A 20,645-nucleotide genomic window follows, 5' to 3' on the forward strand; every position below is an offset into this window, starting at 1 on the left:
AATCTCTCAGCACACAAGTGCTAGTAATGTTCATAAATGAACTGGAACTGTGTTTGCGAGCAGAAATGTACAGGGCAGAAACCACGAGTCTGCAATTGCCAGCAGGCCTCAGGTGACCCAGATGACTCAGAGTCCGCAACAAAGGATAAATGTAAGGCAATTCACACCTTGTTGGCATTGTGGAGGCTTCCATTCAGCCTATTCATGTCGCTTCAAAGGGTATGTTTGCAAGAGCTGTGGAACAATGGGGCACCTCCAACGAGCTTGCACACGAGCTGCAAGCTCTGCAAAACCTACTAACCGCCACGTGGCAGAGGAAGATCGGTCCATGGTGGATCAAAGCAATTTCGAGCCTCAGAGGAGGCAGATGCTGAAGTACATGGGGTGCACACATTTTCGACGAAATGTCCACCTATAATGCTAAACGTAAAATTGAATGGCTTATCCGTAGCCATGGTACTGGACACTGGCGCTAGCCAATCCATCATGAGTAAAAAGATGTTTGAGAGACTGTGGTGCAACAAGGCACTCAGACCAGCCCTGAGCCCCATCCATACACAACTGAACATACACCAAAGAGCTTATCACTATCCTGGGCAGCGCCATGGTCAAGGTCACCTACGAGGGCATGGTGCACAAACTGCCACCCTGGATTGTCATGGGCGATGGCCTCACACTGCTTGGAAGGAGCTGGCTAGGCAAAATCTGCTGGAACTGGGATGACATCCGAGCGCGATCACATGTCAATGAGGCCTCATGTACCCTGGTTCTTAACAAATTTCCTTCCCTTTTTGAGCCTGGCATTGGAAACTTTTCCAGGGTGAAGGTGCTGATCCACTTGGTCCCAGAGGCATGACTCATTCACCACAAGGCACGAGCGGTACCTCACATGATGAGGGAGATAGTGGAAATCGAGCTGGACAAGCTGCAACGCGAGAGCATCATCTCCCCAGTGGAGTTCAGCGAGTGGGCCAACCCGATTGTTCCAGCACGGTCAGGATTTGCGGCGATTATAAAGTAACTATTAATCGTTTCTCGCTACAGGACCAATATCCGCTACCTTAGGCAGACGACCTATTTGCGACGCTGGCAGGAGGCAAGACATTCACCAAGCTCGACCTGACTTCAGCCTACATGACGCAAGAGCTGGAGGAGTCTTCGAAGGGCCTCACCTGCATCAACACGCACAAGGGACTGTTCATCTACAGATGCCCGTTTGGAATTCGTTCGGCTGCAGCGATCTTCCAGAGAAAAATAGAGAACCTACTCAAGTTGGTACCACTCACGTTGGTTTTTCAGACGACATGTTGGTCAAGGGTTGGGACACTGTCGAGCACCTACAAAACTTGGAGGAGGTCCTCCAGCGACTGTATCGCATAGGGCTGTGGCTGAAGAGGTCGAAATGCGTCTTCATGACAACAGAAGTAGAGTTTTTGGGGAGAAAAAACGTGGCAGACAGCATTCGGCCCACAGACGCCAAGACAGAGGCTATAAGGAATGCGCCCAGGCCACAGAACGTCACGGAACTGTGGTCGTTCCTGGGACTCCTCAACTATTTTGGTAACTTCCTACCGGGGTGAAGCACCCTCTTAGAGCCCCTACATGTGTTATTGCGTAAATGTGAGAACTGGGTATGGGGAAAAAAAACAAATAATTGTTTTTGTGAAAGCCAGAAACATTTTATGCTCCAACAAGCTGCTTGCATTGTATAACCCGTGTAAAAGACTTGTGCTAGCATGTGATGCGTCATCGTACGGAGTCGGGTGTGTATTACAACAAGCTAACGTTGCAGGGAAGTTGCAACCTGTCGCCTATGCCTCCAGGAGCTTGTCGAAGGCCGAGAGGGCCTAAAGCATGATTGAGAAAGCGGCATTAGCGTGTGTGTTCGGGGTAAAGAAAATGCATCAGTACCTGTTTGGCTTCAAATTTGAGCTGGAAACCGATCACAAGCCCCTCATATCCCTGTTTGTTGAAAACAAGGGGATAAATATTAATGCCTCAGCCCGCATACAAAGATGGGCACTCATGCTATCAGCGTATAACTATACCATCCGCCACAGGCCAGACACCGAGAACTGTGCGGATGCTCTCAGTCGGCTACCATTGCCCACTAGGGGGTGGAAATGGCGCAGCCTGCAAACTTGTTGATGGTGGCACAGCCCGCAGACTTGTTGATGGTCATGGAAACATTTAAAAATGATAAATCACCTGTCACGGCCTGCCAGATTAGGACTTGGACCAGCCAAGATCCTCTGCTGTCCCTAGTAAAAAACTCTGTACTGAATGGGAGCTGGGCCAGCATCCCCGTTGAAATGCAAGAGCTAATCAAGCCGTTCCAGCTGCGAAAGGATGAGCTGTCCATTCAGGCAGACTGCCTGTTGTGGGGTAACCGCATAGTGCTACCAAAAAAGGGCAGGGAGACGTTCATCTCGGATCTCTACAGCACACACCCGGGTATAGTAATGATGAAAGCGATAGCCAGATTTCACATGTGGTGGCCCGGTATCGACTCTGACTTAGAGTCCTGTGTACGGCAATGCAGCGTATGTGCTCAGTTGAGCAACGCGCCCAGAGAAGCACCACTACATTTGTGGTCCTGGCCCTCCAGACCATGGTCGAGGATCCATGTCGACTATGCGGGCCCGTTTCTCGGTAAAATGTTCCTGGTGGTGGTAGATGCTTTTTCAAAATGGATTGAATGTGAAATAATGTCGGGAAGCACCACCACCGCCACCATTGAAAGCCTGAGGGCCATGTTTGCCACCCACGGCCTGACTGATATACTGGTCAGTGACAGCGGGCCATGTTTCACCAGTGCCGAATTTAAAGAATTCATGACCCGCAATGGGATCAAACATGTTACCTCGGCCCCAATGGGCAGGCAGAGTGGGCAGTACAAACAATCAAACACAACCCCTTAAACGAGTCACAGAAGGCTCACTCCAAACCCACCTGTCCCGAGTACTGCTCAGCTATCGCACGAGACCCCATTCGCTCACAGGGGTGCCCCCGGCTGAGTTATTCATGAAAAGGACACTTAAAACCAGACTCTCGCTGGTTCACCCCAACCTGCATGATCAGGCAGAGAGCAGGCGGCAGCAACAAAATGTAAACGATGGTCATGCCACTGTGTCACGGGAAATTGATCTGAATGACCCTGTGTATGTGCTAAACTATGGACATGGTCCCAAGTGGATTGCGGGCACGGTGATAGCTAAAGAAGGGAGTAGGGTGTTTGTAGTCAAACTAGACAATGGAAAAATTTGCAGAAAGCACCTGGACCAAACGAGGCTGCAGTTCACAGACTGCCCTGAACAACCCACAGCAGACATCACCTTTTTCGAGCCCACAACACACACCCAAAGAATCAACAACACCACACCGGACTAGGAAATCAAACCCATCATGCCCAACAGCCCAGCAAGGCCAGGCTCACCCAGCAGCCCTGCAGGGCCAACAACAAGTCAGCCCAGCGAGGGCACAGCCAACACACCAGAACAGACATTTGTATCGAGGCGGTCCACCAGAGAAGAAAGGCTCCCGACCGCCTCACCTTGTAAATAGTTTTCACTTTGACTTTGGAGGGGAGTTGTGTATCTGTAAAGCATGCACGCCCGTGTCCCACCACCAAGGAGCGCATCCCCTGAAGTCCCAAGGGATCCCAGTATCCCTTGGGAGCACTGTATATAAGCCAGCCCCTCAGGCCTGTTCCTCACTCTGGAAGGTCTTAATAAAGACTGAGGTCACTGTTACTTTAACACCCATAACCCTTTATCCCCTTATCATTTAAGAAACTGTCTATTTCTGTCTTAAATTTATTCAGTGTCCCAGCTTCCACAGCTCTCAGAGAAGAACTTTCTCCTCATCTCTGTTTTAAATGGGAAGCCCCTTATTCTAAGATCATGTCCTCTAGTTCTAATCTCCCCTTTCAGTGGAAACATCCTCTCTGCATCCACCTTATCAAGCCCCCACATAATCTTATACATTTCGATAAGATCAGCTCTCATTCTTCTGAATTCAAATGAGTAAAGGCCCACCCTACGCAACCTTTCCTCATAAGTCAACCCCCTCATCCCTGGAATCAACCTCGTGAACCCTCTCTGATCTGCCTCCAAAGCAAGTATATCCTTTCATAAATATGGAAACCAAAACTACATGCAGTATTCCAGGTGTGGCCTCACCAATACTTATGTAGCTGTAGTAAGACTTCCCTGCTTTTATACTCCATCCCCTTTGCAATAAAGGCCAAGATACCATTGGCCTTCCTGATCACTTGCTGTACCTGCATACTATCCTTTTGTGTTTCATGCACAAGTACCCCCAGGTCCTGCTGTGCTGCGGCACTTTGCAATCTTTCTCCGCTTAAATAATAACTTGTTCTTTGATTTTATTCTTCCGGGAGAATTCCCCTGCTCCTCTTGTTATGCAAGATGAGGGCTCATGGGGTTGGGGTAATACATAATCATACTTAGAGGATTGGTTAATGATCAGAAAAGAGAGAGTAGCGATAAACGGGTAATTTTCCAATTGGCAGGCTATAACTAGTGGAGTACCGCAAGGATCAGTGCTGGGCCCTCAGCTATTTACAATCTATATTAATGACTTTGATGAAAGGACTGGGTGCAGTGTATCCAAGTGTGCTGATGATATAAAGCTAGATGGGAAAGTAAGCTGTGAGGAGAACACAAAGAGCCTGCAAAGGGATATAGACAGGTTACATGAGTGGGCAATAAGGTGGGAGTATAATGTGAGGAAATTCACTTTGATAGGCAGAATAGAAAAACGGAATCTTTTTTAAATGGTCAGAAACTATTAAATGTTGGTGTTCAGAGAGATTTAGGTGCCCTCGTACAGGAAACACAGAAAGTTAGTGTGCAGGTACAGCAAGAAATTAGGAAGACAAATGGCATGTTGGCCTTTATTGCAAATGGATTGAAGTACAAGAGTAAGGAAATCTTATTACAATTGTACAGGGCCACACCTAGAGTACTGTGCACAGTTTTGGTCTCCTTATTTGAGAAAAGAACATACATGCCTTAAAGGCGGTGCAACAAATGTTCACTAGATTGATTCCTGGGATGAGCGTGTTGTCCTATGAGGAGAGATTGAGTAGATTGGGCCTATCCTCTTTGGAGTTTAGAAGAATGAGAGGTGATCTCATTGAAACATAAGATTCATAGGGGGATTCACAGGGTAGATGCTGAGAGGTTGGTTCCCCTGGCTGGAGAGTCTAGAACTAGTGGGCATAGTCTCAGGATAAAGGGCCAACCATTTAAGACTGAGATGAGGAGGGATTTCTTTACTAAAGGGTTGTGAATCTTTGGAAATTTATACCCTAAAGGGTGTGAATGCAGAGTCATTGAGTATATTCAAGGCTAAGATAGATAGATTTTTGGACTCTAGGGGAATTAGGGGATATGTGGATCGGGCGGGAAAGTGGAATTGAGGTTGACGATCAGCCATGATCTTACTGAACGGTGGAGCAGGCTCAAAGGCCCGTATGGTCTACTCCTGCTCCTAATTCTTATGTTATGTTCTTTGAATAGTGCCGTGGGATTTTTTACATCCACTTGAGAGGGCAAGCAGGGCTTCAGTTTAATGTCTCATCTGAAGTTTGGCACTTCCAACAGTGCAGCACTCCCTCAGTACTGCACTGAAGTGACAGTCTGGATTATGTGCTCAAGTGTCTGGAGTAGGGCTTTAGCCCTTCTGACTCAGAGGCAAATGTGTTACCACTCAACCAAGGCTGACAAAGTAACTCATGCTTAGACAATAAATCTTTCTAGCCAAATTGTTCACCTTGTTTAACTCACCAATTATTCTCCTGCTTTGGAACCTGTTGCACTTTATACTATTTCTGAGCGATAACAAACCAATGTCCTAGCCAATATTTATCCCTCAATCAACATTACTAATGCAGATTATCTGGTTATTATCACATTGCTGTTTGTGGGAGCTTGCTGTGAGTAAATTTGGCTGCCATGTTTCCATTACAATAGTGACTATACTTCAAAAGTACTTCATTAGCTGTAAAGCACTTTGGGACATCCGTTGGTCATGAAAGATGCTATATTATTGCAAGTCTTTTTATCCCAATCAAAGGCTTATTATAAAATGGCACAACATGCCTATGGAGATTAAGTCAACTCATGATTAGATTGGGTCCATCCCCTAAAAATTGGCGAAATTGGCAGATTAAAATCATGTGTGGAAGACTTTTCCAGAACAGGCAAGCTTAAATTTTTCCAAACCCCAGATATCTGTCCATCTTCCAATATCCTGCCACAAGGTAAATGAGCAATCATGTTGCTGACACTTAACATTTGGAATAACACCCTCCCCTCCAATCCCACATTACTATAAATTCCAGTAAATCACTTGTCTCCCATGTTGTTTTGCATTAATTGCCTTTATCAGGTGCTTTTGAATAGTTTCCTTCACAATAACTGTCCAATATTCCCAATATAAATAACATGTTAGCAGAGGTAAAGATCCAGTATCAAGTTGCCAAAAGTTTTGGAGCGCCTTAACTAAATGCTAGAACTGTAATTTCTGCCCTACAGCCAATGAGCTTTGTACAATTTCTACACCTCTACCTCTTTCCCAAGGTTATTCTGTTTCATTAAGGTCAGTAACCAAGCAAATCCCACCTTATATCCTTTATACATTTAATACTCCACCTGATAATCTTTATATATATTATAGCCCAGCTCATAAATAGTAAATAATGGTGCTGAAATTCCAATGTCCCGGGTCTGTACGAAGTTTCTACGGATTCGGGAAGGTATCGGAAAAGCCGGTTTTCAGCACGCAATGCGCATGCGCTGAAAACCGGCTTTTCCAATCTGTCAAATTTCTGGCTATATCTTGCCCAGCAAATGTCCTCAAAAATCTTGCACCTGAAAAAACAGATGTAAAGTGTTTAAAAATATACAAAAACATTTTAATTGTTTATTAGTGTTTTGTGTGTTTGGGGGGAGGTTTCTCATTCATAATAATGGGAACTCCAATTTAATGAGAAAATATTGTACCTTGATTGGCTGCCCAGAGCCATGTGACTCCAGCTCCAGCACATGGACGTCCCAACGTGCACGCGCTCCGCTGCGTAGGGAGTGAAGGCCTCAGGATCGGAAGTTCGAGCGGGCGCAGCAGGGACAAGTCGGTGCACTTCTTTAACTTTTTCAGTCGATTGTCCGTGAGAAGACTTCAGTCGGAATTTCAGGCCCAATTTATCCCTGCCTCACTGTGGATTGATGTTAATTATGCTTTTGCTGGTATGGTCTACATCCCGAGAACAAATATAATTTTTTTTAATTGGCTGGACACCTCTGTCGTTAATGAAGAAAAAATTGTAATATGATATAATTAATTGAATAATGGAAACAGATTATACAAAAAAATACTGAGAATCACTTATCTGCTTCGAGCCTCTATTCTGTGAATGCATTTCACCCTGCACAACTATACACTTAAGTGAGAATCATCCTTATTATTGCCTCACACTTAATGAGGAGAGGCTTATATGGTAAAATAGCTAGTTGGTGTCAGTGAAGTCAATGTATTAAATACAAAAGAATTATTAAAACCTGTCAGGGTTTGGCTGTGTTCTTCTAGGTCTTTTTGTGCTCCCTCTCTCTGTGACTATCAGATACTGATTCTGAGCTGGAGCCCCCAAAATATTGTTGTCAACTGGAAGAACTTTTGTATATGTCTTCTCCCCACATTTATATGGCAAAAGTTAAATCAAGAACAAACAAGTAAGTCATTTGCCCGACGAAAAGTGCAATTAAGAGTCAACTATATTATGCTGGGACCGGAGTCACATACAGGCCAAACCAAGGTAAGGATAGCAAGTTTTCTTCCCTAAAGGACATCAGTGAACCAATTGGGCTTTTATGACAATTTGACAGCTTTGTGGTCACTTTTACTGAGACCAGCTTTTTATTTCCAGAATTGCTTTTTAAAAAACTGAATTCAAATTATCAAACTGCCATGGTGTGATTCCCTGGATTATTAGTCCACGCATGTGGAGAGCTAGTGCAGTAACATAACCACTACACTACTGTACCCGCAAGAGGTACAATTGCTGCTGTTGTCCGAGATCACAGGGCAATCATCGGCAAAGCAGCGATGAAAAAAATCAGCTTTAGGTTTAAATTAATTGTTGTCCTGGATTGTTGCTGGGCAGATCTCCTTGGGCTCTGTCCTAGGGTCTGGTGATCACATTGTGCATACTATGGGAAGATTGAGTGTGCAGGATGCCATAACCAATTTTTGCTTTCAGTGTTCCTCTCTTTATACATTGAAGTCGTGGGAATACTCAAAGTTCTTGCCTTCGGTGTTTAATTAAAAATTTGATTTCTTTGGATGAAATCGAGGCCCTGTCTCTCAAGAGGACGTAAAAGATCCCATGGTACTATGTCGAAGAAAAGCAGGGGGCTTATCTCCGGTGTCCTGGCCAATATTTATCCCTCAATCAATATCACTAAAAAACAGATTATCTGGTCATTATCACGTTACTCTTTGTGGGAACTTGTTGTGTGCAAATTGGCTGCCGCGTTTCCCACATTACAACAGTGACTACACTCCAAAAGTACTTCATTGGCTGTAAAGCGCTTTGAGACGTCCGATGGTCATGAAAGGCACTATATAAATCCAAGTCTTTCTTTCTTCTTTCTTTCTCATTATAGGACTTGCTCACTACTGATCAACTCAGCAATCGAACAGGCCTGTGAGTCCCAGCTATCAGTTAGTCTTCCCGCAGACTCACTGCTCAACCAGAAAACTGCAGTTTCACTCCTACACTTAATGTGGCCTGTTGTATTTTCCCTCCCAAATATTCTCAATCTGTTCTAAGACTTGCCTTTTGAACCTTCAATATACCAGCACAACATGTCATCACATTTCCCCCTTTTTTGTCCTGTGACTGCTCTAATGCAGGTAAGTGGAAATGAGAAGCGCAGTTCATTACTGAAATTATATGCTGTTCCAAGTGAAAGCGGTTTGAAATGAAACAGGAATTTAGACTGAAAAACTGTTAAGTGCACAGAGTACGGAAAGGGGATTCTTAGCATTGTTGCAGCTGATTAGGTGCTGATCATAATCTCAGCTGGTTCTTCAAGATTGTTGGGAAAACTTTCACAGTACATTGACAATTTTGAAAATAAGGTAATCTGCAAAAGGACGAGAGCTGATGACAGTCCCCAAGGTGTCTTTAATTTATAGTTTTCACTGTATTTCCTAGTATTGCAGGTGCATTTTGATTAGCTGCCTTATTTTTCTACAGCAGGTTATTTTTGTGATAAATTATACAGCAGAGAGTGACGGATAAATTGGCCTGGAAATCCCGACCTCCTCGGGTCCATACTGAGTGTGTACGGACTCGGGAAGGCATCGCAAAAGCCGATTTTCAGCACACAGTGCGCATGTGCTGAAAACCGGCTTTTCCGATCTGTCAAGGACATTCACAAGGGCAAGATTGCGGTATTTACCCATATCTTGCCCGGCAAATATCCTGAAAACTCTTGCACCTGATAAAAGCACCTAAAAATCGAGATGATTGCCCCCTCAGTGATTCGGCAGGACCTCCATTTAATGACTCATCTGAAAGACGGCACCTGTGACATGGAACACTCCTTCAGTACTGCACTGAAGTGTCAGCCTAGATTATGTGTTCAAGTCTGGGGCTCAAATCCATAAACCTTCTGATTCAGGGGCAAAAGAGCTACAGGCACCACTGACCCAAGTGACAAATACCTAACCATTAGAAAATATCCTAAGGTTGGTTGATTCCCAAGAGACTGTTTCTGTCTTTTGGAATTTTGTAATAATCAGTTCATGTTTCATAGAATGTGCTGATTTTCTCTAATATAAAGTACTGTAAAAGATCTGTTGAAATGAATGATTTCAAGTGCAATTAATATAAAATCTTGACATTAGTTAGTCCACAAAATCAATAATATAAAATTATTTAATCCTTTCAAGATGTACTGTTCACTGTGGTAATGTTGATGGATGGAAAGTCTGTGGCTAAATTTTCAACATGAGCAACAGTCAGGTAAAGATTCACACTGGGGAATGCATTTGTAAAAAGTAGCCCTGTGCAGTTTTTCATCCATCATCATCATCATCTCACTTGGAACTGGGCAACTTCCCACATTTTTCTCTTACTTATTTCATCGACACTTACTTAACACGAACATATAAAACTGAAGAAGCACTTACTAAATTTAGGAACGTGAGGTACTTCCACTGACCAGCGTACAAGAACACTCCTGCAGGCAGGTGGTCGGACTGAGTAGTAAGAAGCAAATAAACGAGAAGAAGATACCACAGAAAAGTGGTGATGTGATACACTCCAGACAGTGTTGTTGAAGCCATGTTTGTCCCTATTGCTGAAGTAGTAGCATGAGCATGACACTAATCTTATAATCTCACTGGATGCTACCATTTAGCATCAGGAACAGGGTGAGCTAAGCATGACATTTAAAAAATAAAGTCAAATCTTTTTTATTAATCTCAAAGAGGGATCATTATCTCCCCTCTAAAGTTTCTGCTTTTCCAGTTTCTCCGAATAGCTATTAAACCTTAGCAGGGTAGTTAACTGTCTGACAGGCGTCAAAGAATGAACATGATTCACAATCGTAAATAGACCAGTCAATTTCATTTAAGTTCAATACTTGTGCAATGTAAATCAGTGGACATAAGATACAAAGGACTCATTGTTTGCTAATATTTATGCAGTGCCACTTTTTGTAATGTTTCCAAATACAAAGTAAAGCTTTTACTAACATTGTAGCCTACGCTGTGGAAGTTGAATAACAATTACTTAACAGTTGGTATTAAGCACAAAATAAAACTGCACAATGTTTTCATTGTCGAAAACGATTTTGTCCATTTAATAAATCCCTCGCGGGCCCGATGACTTACAGATCTAATTGTAGTTCCATGCGTGTTAAAACATAGCACTGTACGGCGAGGCCTGTCTGTCTGCCTATCTGACTATGGATCAATTATAAGCCAGCGCTTGTTTAGTAGTTGGGCAGACCAGAGTATTGGGAGAAGAGGTCAGTGTGTCCAATATTCCCAGTCATTAAAGTCAATAATTGGAAATTAAGGAGGGCTGTGAATCAGGTGTGCTGTCCTCCTGCTCAATTATACAATGTATCCTTCCATTAACCGAAGTTCCTTGGGAGGAGCACTAACAAATACAATTTACCCTTAGAGGAACAGAGGAACAGGAGTAGGTCATTCAGCCCATTGAGCCTGTTCCGCCATTCAATGAGATCATGGCTGATCTGCTTTCTAACTCCATAGATCGCCTTTGGCCCCATATCCCTTAATACTTTGGTTAACAAAAAGTTATCAATCTCCGATTTAAAATTAACAATTGATACAGCATCAATTGCTGTTTGTGGAAGAGAGTTCCAAAATTCTACCATCCTTTATGTGTAGAAATGTTTCTTAATTTCACTTCTGAAAGGTCTGGCTCTAATTTTTAGATTATGCCCCCAAGCAGAATCCCCAATCAGCAGAAATAGTTTATCTCTTTCTACCCTATCTGTTGTCTTTAATATCCTGGAAACTTCGCTCAGATCATCCCTTAACCTTCTAAATTCTAGGGAATACAATCCTAATTTGTGTAATGAATCATTCTGGTAAATCCAGGCTGCACTTCCTCCAAGGCCAATATATCCTTCCTAAGGTGTGGTACCCAGAACTACTCACAGTACTCCAGGTGTGGGCTAACCAGGGTTTGGACAGCTGCAGCGTAACTTTTCCCCCTTGTACTCTAGTCCCCTAGATATGAAGACCAGCATTCCATTAGCCGTTTTGATTATTTTCTGTACCTGTTCGTGACATTTTAATAATCTATGTACCTGAATCCCCAAGTCTCTTTGGACATGCACTGTTTTTAGTTTTTCACTATTTAGAAAGTACCCTGTTTCTATCCCTTTTAGGTCCAAAGTGGACCTCACATTTGCCTACATTGAAATCCATTTGCCACAGTTTTGCCCATTCACTTAATCTATCGATATTCCTTGGTAATTTTATGCTTTTGTCTACACTGCCTACAATGTGAATAGTTGAGGTCCCAACACTGATCCCTGCAAAAGATCACTAATCATATCATGCCAATTTTAGTACCTGCCCATTATCCCTACCCTCTGTCTCCTGCCACTCAGCCAATTTCCTAACCTGATCAATAATTTGCCCTCAGTTCCATGGGCCTCTACCTTAGCCAACAATCTCTTATGTGAGACTTTATCAAATGCCTTCTGGAAGTCCACATAAATAACATCCATAGACACTTCCCTGTCCACTACTTTAGTCACCACTTCAAAAAATTCAATCAGGTTTGTCAGGCATGCCCTACCTTTCATAAATCCTTACTGGCTCGCTCTGATCAACTTAAAATTTTTGAGGTGTTCAGTCACCCTAATTATAGACTCTAGCAAATTCCAGACAACACATGTTAGGCTAACTGATCTATAATTCCCTGGTTTCCCTCTCTCGCCATCCTTAAAAAGCGGAGTGACATGCGCAGTTTCCAATCTAAAGGGACGGTTCCTGGAAACTAGAGAACTTTGGAAGATTATAGTTAGGGCATCTGCAATGTGCTCTTTTAAAGCCCTGTGATGGAAACCTCTGATCTTGGGGATTTGTCGCTCCTTAGTGCCATTATTTTCTTTATTACTGTTATTTTACTTATATTAATTTTATTGAGTCCCTGTTCCTGATTCAATATTAGTTGTTTTGAGATTTCAGGCATGCTATCCTCTTCTACTGTAAATACTTATAAGTTTGTTTACCTGTCTATCTGACTATCAGCTATCTACCAATTCATCCAGCTATTATCTATATATACCTAGTTATATATCTATCCATTCATCAATCTACCTCTACACACATCTTCTTGGGTAGTCTCTCGGAATCGAGGATGACTTGCTTCCATGCTAAAAATGAGTTCTCAAGTGACTGAAGAGTCCAATGCATGACTTACAGTCTCTGCCACAGGAGGGGCAGACAGTGGTTAGAGGAACAAGTGGGTGGGGTGCCTGGGTTGCCACGCACTCCTTGCGCAGTTGACACTTGGCTTCAGCTTGCTCTCGGCGATGAGACTCGAGATGTTCAGCGTCTTCCCAGATGCTTTTCATCCACTTTGGGAGGACTTGGGCCAGGGATTCCCAGGTGTCGGTGGAGATGTTGTATTTTTTCAAGGAGGCTTTGAGGATGTCCTTGAAGTGTTTCCTCTGTCCACCCGGGGCTCACTTGCCGTGTCGAAGCTCCGAGTAGAGCACTTGTTTAGGGAGTCTTGTCAGGCATGCGGACGATGTGGCCCGCCCAACGGAGCTGGTCGAGTGTGGTCAATCTTCGATGCTGGGGATGTTGGCCTGAGCGAGAACACTGATGTCAGTGCGCCTATCCTGCCAATGGATTTTCAGGATCTTGCGGACGCAACGCTGGTGGTACTTCTCCAGCGTTTTGAGGTGCTTGCTGTACATAGTCCATGACTCTGAGCCATATAGGAGGGCAGGGATCACTACTGCTCTGTAACCATGAGCTTGGTGCCGGGTTTGAGGTCCTGGTCTTCAAACAATCTCTTCCTCAGGCGACCGAAGGCTGCACTGGCACACAGAAGGCGATGTTGGACCTTGTCGTCGATGTCTGCTGTTGTTGCCAGTAGGCTCCCGAGGTATGGAAAATGGTCCACATTGTCCAAGCCCTTGTCGTGGATTTTGATAACCGGGGGGGCAATGCTGTGTGGCGGGGGCAGGTTGGTATTGGACCTTTGTCTTACGGATGATTAGTGTAAGGTGTAAGGCCCATACTCTCGTATGCCTCAGTGAAGGTGTTGATGGTAGCTTGGAGCTCGGCCTCCGAGTGTGTGCAGGCGCAAGCATTGTTTGGATATTGTAGTGCATTTTGGCCTGGAGGCAGCGGAGGTTGAACAGATTCTTGTTTATTTTGTAATTTAGCCCCACTGCAGCAGGGAGTTTGCTGAGGGTGAGATGGAGCATTGCAACAAGGAAGATCGAGAAGAGCAATGAAACAGTCTTGCTTGACCCTGGTCCGAACGTGAATAGGGTCTGTGATGGATCCGTTGGTCAGGATCACGGCTTGTATGTCATCGTGGAGCAGGCAGAGGAGGGTGACAAACTTTTGGGGGCAGCCTAAACGGAGGAAGACGCTCCATAATCCCTCACGGTTGATAATGTCAAAGGCCTTTGTGAGGTCAAAGATGGCCCTGTGCAAGTGTTGGTGCAGTTCCCTGAATTTCTCTTGTAATTGCCGCGCGGTGAAGATCATGTCCGTTGTGCCACTTAGTGGGTGAAATCCGCATTGCGACTCTGGGAGGAGCTCTTCAGCCACAGGGAGAAGATGATTGAGGAGGATTCTTGCAATGACCTTCCCTGTGGTCGACAGCAAGGAAATTCCTCTGTAATTACCGCAGTTGGATTTGTCACTTTTCTTGAAGATGGCCACGATTACGGCATCTCTGAGATCTCCTGGCATGCTCTCCTCCTTCCAAATAAGAGAAATTAGGTCATGTACTCGCTCCAATAGTGCTTTTCCGCCATGTTTTAGTGCTTCAGCGGGGATTCCTCTGCTCCTGATGCCTTGTTGTTCTTTAAATGTTGGATGGCTTTTTCTACCTCGTGCCAGGCTGGGGTTGTGCTTAGATTGTCGTGGGTAGCATACTGTGGGATGGAGTCGAAGACAGAGTCTCGGTTAAGGAGATCTTCGAAGTGCTCCTTCCAGCGGGCACTGACTGCCTCTATGTCCTTGATGAGCACCTCTCCATTCTTGGCCAGCAATGTGCTTGGGCCGTAGGTGGTCTTGACTGCGCTAAAGAATCCTCATACGTCATGGTTGTTGGCTAACTGCTGGATCTCCTGCGCTTTATCCACCCACCATCTGTTTTTTAGTTCACAGGTTTTTTGTTGGACCTCAGCCTTCAGCCATCTGTAGAGCTGCTTTCTTGCTCTCGAGTTGGATTGCTGTTTCAGGTTCAGAAAAGCCTTGCGCTTGCGGCTTATCAGCTCCTGGATCTCCTGGTTGTTCTCATCGAACCAGTCTTGGTGTTTCCTGGTCGAGTGACCAAGAGTCTCTTCGCAGGTTCTAATTATGGAAGACTTGAAGGCACACCAGGCACTGTAGACACTCTGCGTCTCTAAGTCACTGGGAGTCGTCAGGTTGGTTGTGAGGCGCTGGGTGAATGGAGCTTTCTTATCAGGGTCTTTGACTGCCCCTGCGTTGATTTTCATGCGACATTGTTTCTGTTGCTGTCACTGCTTTGGGGCTACATTGATGTTGATGACAGAGCAAATTAGGTGGTGGTCTATCTAGCAATTGTCACCTCCTATCATGGCGTGGGTGATGCGCACATTCTAGCGGTCCCTCACTCGGACGATAACGTATTCGAGCAGATGCCAGTATTTGGAGCGAGAGTGTTGCCATGAAGCCTTGTATTTGCCTCTCTAATGGAACAAGGGGCTAGAACCTCCACTTTTGTGGTTATCGCCCAAAAATGGGCGACATTTCCGGCGTGGGCGTTAAAAAATGTTTTTCAGATCGCCGGTTTCTCACCCATTCTCAAAGCACCTAGTTTCCATTTTTGAAAATGGGCGTTACCGCGAGCGATATAAAATGGTCAATTTTTTTGACCTTCTGCTGTAAAGTGTGGCCATCCAATGGCATGGCAACGCTCAATTCCCGCGATTCAGGAGGTCAAGGGTCATGACATGCGCAGAAGAGGAGACAGAGAGAGAGGGAGCTCAGAGAGACTGAATGTGTGTCTGGGTGTGGTATGGTTGTTTTGGGAGGAAGGAGGGAGACTTTCAAGCTTCACAGCAAGTAGGCAAACAAAAATTAGCTGTTGCCAGCCACATATTTGCCCGAATTTGGCCTATAATGGTGGGAGAAGAGGAGGCATCACAGCACGCTGTGGAGACTGAAGCTGGAGAGAACAGTGAGGTGGGAGAAGAGCACATTGGAGGGCGCAAAAGAGCGAGGAGGTTCTCGGACGAGGCAAATGCCTCCCTCCTGCAGGAGGTCGAGTCACACTGGAGTGATTTGACACAGGGAGGGCGTGGGAAGCCCACCCCAAAGGCACACCAGAGGATATGGACCAAGATAGCAGAGATGGTCTCGTCGGTGACCAACAAGGTGCATGAGGGCAACCAATGCCGCAAACAATGGAACAACCTTGTTGGATCCGCAAGAGTAAGTATTACATTGATTTCCGTGTACTTATGTATTTATATAATTTGATTTGTAACAGTCATGAGTGACTATCAGCAGATGTGAGGTCTTTCACTTTTACCGGGAATGTTTTACTCAAAGCCTGCAGTCACGGTGTACGTCTTTCGGTAAAGAATGATAATTATCATAATAATCATGATTACACCTGTCAGTTATGTGTTGTATCAGTCTCTGTGACAGTACCTAGCAATGATATCACGCAATGATCTCATACCATGTCGTCATGTCACCTTTTACAGAAGAAGCTATTGACGATGAAGTCCGTGCAGAGGTGAACAGGTGGGAGGCCACCAGTCTCCAGCGACATCACTGAGATGGAGGAGCAGGTGCTCACACTCGTGGGGAAGCACCCCCCGGACAGCCACGGACGCATTTGCAGACCCTGAAGTGATGCCACGTGAGCAAAGTTTACACCATTGCGTGATGTAAAGTCAATAGATGCCACACCCACTCATATCCGAACAATCATATATGATAGATGATTTCTAAAATTGTCATAGAAATAATGATTGCCTAATGAAAATCACTGGAATGCAAATGTGTTGATGGTCATGAAATGTGATGTCTGCGATGATTTTGAGAGCGGTGGTGCTTTTGTCGTGCATATGCTGTGTGTAGCGCTGGACTCACCTTGTGACCCTAGCACCCCGTTCTCCTCTAATAACCTCATTTGTGTTTTGCAGCTCAGCCAGCAGCATGGCCCAAGGCAAGACCACAGAGGCCAGAAGGGCAGGAGTCAGCAGACGATCCTACATCTGGTGCTGAGGAGCTCCGATTCTCACCCGTCAATCCGCTGGGTCTGTTTCCCACGGATGAGAGCGCGGACTTCGAGGAACCTGCATCGCCACGCTCCAGAAGCCATTCCATCCCAAGGCCATCTAGTGGTTCTCCGGTCATTCCCGCCTCCACTCTGGAGGTACTGGCCCCAAGCACCTCGCCACAGGGCATTCCATTTGTCCCCAGGACAGCGCTGACCCCACAGAGGTCCCATGGACAAGGCAGGTCTGTTCCACGAGCGCCACATGGCAGCGGAGAGATGGTACAGTTGTCCAGGAGAACTGTAGACATTGGTGACCAGTTCATCGAAGCACTGGGGGACATATCTCGACAGCTGGCCACTATGACCGAGTACATTCCACGGCTGGTGGAGGCCCTGGATGCGATAGCCAGGAACACTGCTGCCACAGGCCTCCCCGTGGTCCCCAAGCGCGGCACTCCACCCCTAGGTTCCGCCCCACCACTGCGAACGACAGATGAGAGCAAGGACCAAGATCCTGCTTCTGCATCAGAGAATGTTGCCCCCTCGGCAGCCCCCCCACTCCCGTACCCGTGCAAAGACTGCATCTGCCTTCATCCCCCACAATGAGGTACCGCCTGAGGAGCTCCTCGGCAAGGCGCCATGGAGTGAGGAGGGGAAGGGGTAGAGCTGGGGAGAAGAAGGGGAGGGGGGAAGGAAAGTGAGGCGCATGTCCGCAGGTGATGGCTGTGTTATATCTCCATCTAGGTGTATGCAATTTGTTGCAATGTATGGGGGCTGGGGACCAGGCTTCTGCTTTGCCTTTGTATTCTGTGTTGCTGGACTTGTTGAACATGTGAATAATGTCAATGGTGGAAAAAGTTGGGTGTGGGCAGGGGTTGGGTGTTATTGCCTGTGATACTTATGATTTCAGACCAATGTTGGTATAAAATTTAAAAGGTTGAACATAACCTTTTTGCGCATTGTCTCAGATAGCTACACTGTTACACACTGGTGATTCCTTAATATGAAAGGGTTAAATGCAACTTAACATCAATCAACGTAAACTTTAACTGGCACCAAGATGATGGGCACCATTGATGTCTGAGCTGCACATACACAGCAGTGTGTCAGCGTTGTCACTCACATCAACGTTCTTTCAGGCAAATCGTTCAGATCTCAACTCCTCACAAAAGAGTGGGATTTTAGAAATGCCAGCCACACCGCTGGCGTTCATTCAGAACAGTTCCACTTTTTGTGGGTGGTTTTTTGGGTGAGCGATATTGTGGGCGATATGTGTGCGAGGTGGTGAAATTAACGGTGGGTGATCTCATGGCCGCTAGTTTTGGTAAATATGCTCTTTACGACCAAAAAAAGTGGGCGGGTGGTATTATTGAATCTTGACGTTAAATCAGTGCGGTAATTAACGCTGGGCGATATTATGGGCATTGATTTCGCCCATTCTGATGACTCCACCCAAAAAAAGTGGGCGTGCGGTCATATTTTTTCCCAGCGTTAAGCACATGGGGAAAATAACGCACGGCGATAAGTTAGCTAAAAGTGGACGTCAGTTTCTATTTTGAGGCTAAATGGGTGATATCTGGGCATTATACGTCATTTCAGCGGTAAAATGGGCGTTAAGTAGGCGTTAAGCATGCAAAAAAAGTGGAGGTTCTAGCCCCAAGTGTTGGTTATGACAAGGTCGTGTTCTAGGCATTTTTCAGGAGCAGGGTATCATTGGTGTTGGATTTCATGACCCCCTCTCTACCGACATACATATATATATATTAACAACATAACATTTGTTTGTCGCTCAGAGCATTCAGCCCAGAAATTCAAGAGCGATCCTTGTGTCAGAATGGAGAGATCCAGGAAGCTATCAATATTCGACCTCAGCCCTCAGTGTGGTGAGAGGAGCCCTCCAGCGAAGTGTAAAGCAAGATTGCGTTGGCCATAGCACCACAATGGCCCTCAGGTAAATGAAGGCCGGGAGGGAGATCAGATGCGTGGCGAGAGGGGAGATCGTGGGCCTCAGGTGGGTGATCTGGCCTTGGGAGGGAAGAGATTGTAGGCCTCCGGGCGAGGGGGATTGCGGGCCTAAGGGAGTAGATCACAAGCTTCAAGGGGAGATTGCAGACCTCAGTGGGTGGGGATATTGTGAGCCTTGAATGGAGAATACTCAGAGGCAGGATGGATTGGTAACCGGGGGAGGCGGTGGGGGGGGAGGGTGGGGGGGGTGGGGGGCGGGGGGTAGATGCAGTGATCGGTGGGGAGGAGATCAGTGGTAGCCAGTAGCATGCTTTTAATGTGGGATCGGAGGAGCACTCCTTCTCCTCCTGGCTCCACATTCAGGTAAGTATGGGGGCCATCCTGCCTGTTAACACCACATTGTGCTATATGAGTTCAGCACATGACAAATAAAATGCTGAAAATAGGTCCTGCAAGATATGCAGGTCCCTCATTTAAATAAATGATTCTGTAGCTAAAATGTTACCAACGTGCACTCTTGCCGTGAGTGCATCTAGCTTTTCCAATATGGCGGGCGGCGCACTTCCAACCAGAAACGTGCGTGCGCTTCCTATAACATGCTTAGATATCATGGAGCACTTTTCCTTTTTTGAATGGAAACAAAATTTGGGGAGCAAAATTAGGCTCTATAATTGTTTCCTTATTGCAAAGTTTTGGTGGTACTGCTATACTGCCTGGATATTTGCATTGAACCAGAACTAAAGTCTAGGGTATACTTGTCACTATTAAGTATACCTGCTTTTTATTTTTGGAGGCCAATGTGAATGATGATTAAATATAGTCGGGGTAATTTTACAAGCCTATGATTTTGCCAGGGGAGCCCCGGTACTGAACCAGCACATTGGAAATATGGAAAATCATGGGCAGAGCACAATCAAATTTACATGTGGTGTCAACAGGTGAGGGGTCAGGCAAATAACACAGCCTTGTAAAGTGACCCCTAGTGTTGTGTTTGGTTCTAATCAATAAGTCTTTCACATACATATCCTCACTGATGGTGACTTGAAATGAATTAACACCTCCACTACCACCGTGGGCAAAGAATTTCAGGGCAGATTTTTGCTTTTACTGTATAGATGTTAAAGCATCATTAGGGCTGATTGTAGAAAGGAAAACCTGGAAGAGAGAATTGCACGACCCTTCAGGTCCAAGGGAACAATAGAAACCATAAGAAATAGGAGTAGGAGTAGGCCATACAGCCACTCGAGTCTGCTCTGCCATTCAATAAGATAATGCTGGTTTTGTATATCAACTCCACTTTCCTGCCTTATCCCCATATCCCTTAATTCCCTGAGTGCCCAAAAATATATCAATCTCAGTCTTGAATATACTCAACAATTGACTATCCACAGCACTCTGTAGTACTCCAGAGAATTCCAAAGATTCACAACTCTTTGTCTGAAGACATTTCTCTTCATTTCTCTTCAACTCAGTCCTAACTCAGCCTCTTATCCCGAGACTATGACCCCTAGTTCTAGAATCTCCAGCCAGGGCAAACAGCTTCTCAGCATCTATCCTGTCAAGCCCTCTAAGAATTTTGTACATTTCAATGAGATCACACCTCATTCTTCTAAACTCCAGAGAATATAGGCCCATCCTACTCAATCTCACCTCA

General features: G+C 45.4%; 1 protein-coding gene across 1 annotated transcript in view; it reads right to left on the reverse strand.

The window, feature by feature from the left end:
• LOC139264084 (androgen-dependent TFPI-regulating protein-like) overlaps window positions 1–10,380 on the reverse strand; it is a 210,467-nt gene extending 200,087 nt beyond the window's left edge. The window contains exon 1 of the mRNA XM_070880177.1: window positions 10,225–10,380. Within this exon, the coding sequence (XP_070736278.1) occupies window positions 10,225–10,380 (156 nt within the window). The remainder of the gene's footprint in view (window positions 1–10,224) is intronic.
• Between the last annotated feature and the right edge of the window lie 10,265 nt (window positions 10,381–20,645).

This window comes from Pristiophorus japonicus, chromosome 5 (assembly GCF_044704955.1).
Source record: "Pristiophorus japonicus isolate sPriJap1 chromosome 5, sPriJap1.hap1, whole genome shotgun sequence".
NCBI lineage: Eukaryota > Metazoa > Chordata > Chondrichthyes > Pristiophoridae > Pristiophorus > Pristiophorus japonicus.